This window comes from Mustelus asterias, unplaced genomic scaffold (genome assembly GCF_964213995.1).
Source record: "Mustelus asterias unplaced genomic scaffold, sMusAst1.hap1.1 HAP1_SCAFFOLD_765, whole genome shotgun sequence".
Classification (NCBI taxonomy): domain Eukaryota; kingdom Metazoa; phylum Chordata; class Chondrichthyes; order Carcharhiniformes; family Triakidae; genus Mustelus; species Mustelus asterias.
The window spans coordinates 75,090-80,141 of NW_027590713.1; the positions used below are offsets into that span (position 1 = coordinate 75,090).

General features: G+C 47.4%; 1 protein-coding gene across 1 annotated transcript; it reads left to right on the forward strand.

Annotated features, from left to right (window-relative positions):
- The first annotated feature begins 1,062 nt into the window (after positions 1-1,062).
- LOC144487388 (carbohydrate sulfotransferase 2-like) lies at positions 1,063-4,756 on the forward strand. The gene has a single exon (XM_078205476.1). It carries the CDS (start codon positions 1,867-1,869, stop codon positions 3,130-3,132), a length of 1,266 nt encoding a protein of 421 aa, XP_078061602.1. The 5' UTR covers positions 1,063-1,866; the 3' UTR covers positions 3,133-4,756.
- Positions 4,757-5,052: the final 296 nt, after the last annotated feature.

Consider the following 5,052-nt stretch of genomic DNA (forward strand, 5'->3'; position numbering starts at 1 on the left):
TCCTGTAAGGTGCTGAATAAAAGCAGGGATTATTTAAAAACTCATACATAATACTCAAGTTTGAAGTTTATTTATTAATGTCACAAGTAGGCTTACATTAACACTGCAATGAAGTTACTGTGAAAATCCCCTAGAAAGTACCAGTAGAACATTGTCCTAAAGAATAGAATTTAAAGACCATCTATGTGGGGTGACACAATGGTTAGTACTGCTGCCTCACACAGCGCCAGTGACCCAGATTCGATTCCTGGCTTGGGTCACTATCTATATCTTTGTTCTTTGTTCTATTATTGTCACATGTATTAGTATAGTGAAAAGTATTATTTCTTGCATGCTATACAGACAAAGCATACCATTCATAGAGAAGGAAAGGCGAGGGTGCAGAATGTAGTGTTACAGTCATAGCTAGGGTGTAGAGAAAGATCAACTTAATATAAGGTAGGTCCATTCAAACGTCTGATGGCAGCAGGGAAGAAACTGTTGTTGAGTCGATTGGTACCTGATCTGAGACTTTTGTATCTTTTTGCCCAACTGGAGAAGGTGGAAGAGAGAATGTCCGGGGTGTGTGGGGTCTTTGATTATGCTGGCTGCTTTTGTGAGAGTGGAATGTGTGAGAGTAGACAAGCTCTCTTCACTCTCTCTCTCTCTTCATTCAGAGAACAGCCCTGCTCTCACTGAGAAGAACTCAGCCACATCCGGATTGCAGCTCCGAAACGGCGTAATATTTTCCACGGCGAATGAAACGGAGAGTGGCCGAGGGTCGGATTCCCTCCGTCACCTGAGACGCCTCCTTGTTGGAATGTAACGGGATCTGATTGTCCCGTCTCGCCCAATTCTGCAAGGGGAGGGAGGGGGGGGGGGGGAATAAAAGCCTCCCGCTGAGCAGTCTCATTGAGGCTACTTCCCCCCTCTCTCTCCCTCCCAAAGAGGGGGGCTTGACTGACAACATCCTCCGCCACTTAAGCAGCAAATAACGCTGGCTCCAATCGGAGTTACCCCAGAGGGCGGGATTTAAACATCCAGGCGAGAGACAAGAGCCGGGTGTGTGTGTAGTCTGGATCGGAAAGCAGATAAGAGAGAGAGGGGGGGAGGACTCTTGAGAGAGAAAGACAAACATTTACCCTCTTCTCCCTCCCTCCCTCACCCCCGAAGGGGGTGGAGGCTCACTGTGTGTGTGTGTGGGGAGAGAGAGGGTTTATTTTTTAACCCCGTGTTGACAACAAAGAGGATGCAGTTGCGCTGAGAGTGAGGAGGAGAAATGATTCACCATGAGATCCAGGGCAGTGGAGCCTCTCACTCTGACAGCCCGGGAGGACAGAGAGAGGGAGGAAGGCTGAAGGCGGCGGCTCTGCTCTGCAATAAATGACTGGAATTAGTCAGGAAAAAAAAACCCGAGGTAAGGAGCTGAGGAAGGAAGCGGAATCTGATTTTTTTGGGGGGCTTATAAAGAAATATGAAATAATTGATTGGAAGCCTGGGCTGTGGAACTGAAGAAAGAAGCTTGTGCAGTGAGACTCTTCACAAAGATCTCCCCCTCATATATTTTTTGAGGGGGGGGGGAGGGTTGGATTTGAAAGACAAACAAAAATCTAAACTTGGTGACGTGAGGGGAGAGACAGAAAGGAAAACAACAACAAAAATTCTCAACTTGTGTGAGGGGGGGGAATTTATTTTTGAGAGGATTTGAGGGGGGGGGAGTCGAAGCTGTCTCCAGGGAGGAGGATTGAAGTGAGAAGCATCTGCCTGCAATAGAGAGAGAGCGGGAGGAGGTGGAAAGGCGGGCTTCGCAAGATGCCAGGAGCCAGGCTCAGCATCTGATGTGAATTCTGGTCGTTATTTCTTTGGGGGGGGGGGTTTGTCTGGAAGATGAAAGTGCTCCGCAGGAAGGCGGTTCTGCTGGTTCTGGGTTACATCCTGCTGCTGGTTTTGACCATGCTGCATTTTGCCGACTACAAAGGGGCGAAGGAGTGCAGCCAGGTGAAGTATGTGCCCTACCCGCTGCGCTACACGGTGGAGCACCAGCCAGCCCCGCCGCCCCGCAACAGCTCCGGCAAGCGGCAGCACGTCTACGTCTTCACAACATGGCGATCCGGCTCTTCCTTCGTGGGCGAGCTCTTCAACCAGAACCCCGACGTCTTCTTCCTCTACGAGCCCATGTGGCACATCTGGCAGAAGCTGTACCCGGGCGATGCCCTCACCCTGCAGGGGGCGGCCCGCGACATGCTGGGCTTCCTCTACCGCTGTGACCTCTCCATCTTCCAGCTCTACAACGGGGGCAACAATGTCACCAGCATGGGCATCTTCGGGGCACCGCGCAACAAGGTGGTCTGCTCCTACCCGCTGTGCAAGGCCTACAGGAAAGAGCGGGTGGGCCTCATCGACGAGCACGTGTGCAAGAACGAGTGCCCACCCCAGCACCTGGACGCCCTGGAGGCCGAGTGCCACAAGTACAGCACCATCGTCATAAAGGGCGTCCGCATTTTCGACCTGAACGTCTTGGCCCCCCTCATGAAGGACCCCTTCGTTGACCTCAAGGTGATCCACCTGGTCCGCGATCCCAGGGCCGTGGCCAGCTCCCGGATCAAGTCGAGGAACGGCCTGATCCGGGAGAGCCTGCAGGTGATGAGGAGTAAAGATCCCAAGGGGCGCCGCTTGAAGGTGTATGATGGGTACCAGCGGACCAGGCGGGACGCAGTGGACTACCATGCCCTCAACGCGCTGGAAGTGATCTGTACCAGCATGGTCAGGACTGTCCAGATGGCAAGGGAGCCACCAGACTGGCTGAAGGACAATTACAGAGTAGTGCGCTATGAAGATCTGGTGGAAGACCCCATCAGGTATCTAAAGGACATGTACCACTTTGTCAACCTGTCAGTCAGTGAGGACATTGAGAAGTTTGTGCTTAATATGACCATGGGGTCCAGTTACTCCTCCAAAAAGCCCTTCAGTGTTTCTTCCCGAAATGCTACCCAGGCCGCCAATGCATGGAGGACCCAAATGACCTACTCCCAGATCAAACAAGTGGAGGAATACTGTCAACAGGCCATGGATTGGCTGGGCTATGAGAAAGTCCAAACGCCGGAAGAAGTCAAGGATTTCAGCAAGTCATTTGTAACCAAAATCCGGCTTTAAGCAAAACATGGCTCTCCAGTCGTTCATTCCATCCAAACCCACATCAAAGAGAGAAGCCAGGACAGATCCCATCCTGTTTCGCTTATGAATACTCTTGGATCTAGGTCTGGGGCAAAACAAAACAGACAAGTGTTCGAGAGGGGTTTTACATTGTGTGGAGCACACAGGTACACCCATACCTGCATCCACATACCCTTACAATTACACAGCCTTTCACACAGATACACTCTCACACAGACGCATCTTCGCACAAACATATCTACTTACATATATCCACACACACTCACACACAGTTATATCTACTCATACACAAATTCACACCCACACACAGGCACAATAACACAGATATAGTCCTCACCCAGACATGTGCGCTCAAATAGACACACACCCTCTCACTAACACATGCACATTACTGATAACACTGAAAAACTGGCTGGCCATATATCACTTAATGATCTTAAGGGAAATTTTCCTCATCAGCTGTTGATGAAGGTGTAAAGTGTTGAGTTGACCTTTGGAAATACTTGATCATTGGGTTTAAAGTTATTATATACATTGCTCTATGAATATATCTATATATATATTGTTCTTTTTTGTTGTCTGATTGAATGAGTAACTTGATAATTTATCATTTTTAAAAAAGTATTCTATTATATTGACGGCATGCGGCGGTAGAATTGTGAGTCCAGTGCTTTACTGCCAAAGTACACCTCATCGGGATCCTTTCTATCCATGTTTGTTGCTCGGTTGTTACCAGAGAAGCCCCAGTTCATGTTCCTTCCCCTTAGGTTGTGCGAACCAGCAAAGAAGCCTGTTGAAAAGAATAATCCGTCCCTATTTTCATTCTTATTGTTATGTCGTCGCTGAACATGAATTGAGAAAAGTACAGCAGACTACAAAAATAACATTTAATTACAGAACGATAATTGAAACCTTGCCAAGAATGTAACCTGACATAGCACATTATTTGTTGTAAAACATCATGTTTTATGAATTATTGTATTTTATCTGGAGTCTCTGTGAGGCTACTGACAAAACATGACAATATACAGTATTTATGAGGCGAGGAGATACATTGAGCAACAGCATACCCAGAGATGAACTTTCTGCTTTAATTAAGAGGCCAAGCCAAAACAATGCAAAACCATCTCCTTTGAAGGGGCCTTCTATCAATGTTATATCACTGATGCCAATGGTATAGTACGCAGTGCATGAGCTCTGTGTAGAAGTTATTTCAATCATTTTATTTTTAAATGCCTTTAAGTCAGTCTCAGTTATTTCCATAGATGGACAGCAGCAGATTATTAATACAGGATGGACTTATTGTAGCGCGGCAGATGCCTTTGCGTGGGCAGCAGTACCAGAAGTATACTACAAAGCTGTTTCTAGGAGCTGGTCGCAGGCACTTTTACAGTGAGGTTGGGGTCCTAGGAGGCCGCCACTGAAATAGAGACATGACTTCAGTTTTGCTGCTCTCCACTGTTTAGCCTAATTAGTTAGCACTTTTTCAAACCAGGGCCCGTTTTTAATGTAGACTCTTGGATTTATACACATGCAAACAAGGGTGGGTTGACACTACTATGTCCAGGGGTTAAAATGGTTGAAAAATAACTCCAAACAATTTTTAAATCCAAATAGCCAATTTGGAGTCAGTCACATGGTATACATTTCAAAGCCTGGGAATCAACATGCAGCTGATTCTGTGTGCCTCCATGCTTGCTTTGTAACAGAATGGTGGAGATGCATGGAATAGATTCTGTGCATTCAGGTGGCCAGAATAAGAAATGCCAAATATAAAGAAAATGTGGACCTTCCTGAAGTCATTGGAACCCTGGATATTGCCTCCTGTTGATGGCAGGTGAACCGTGCACCTACAGTTGATGACATTTTCTCAAGGTAAAGATGCCTTCACGGGCAGCA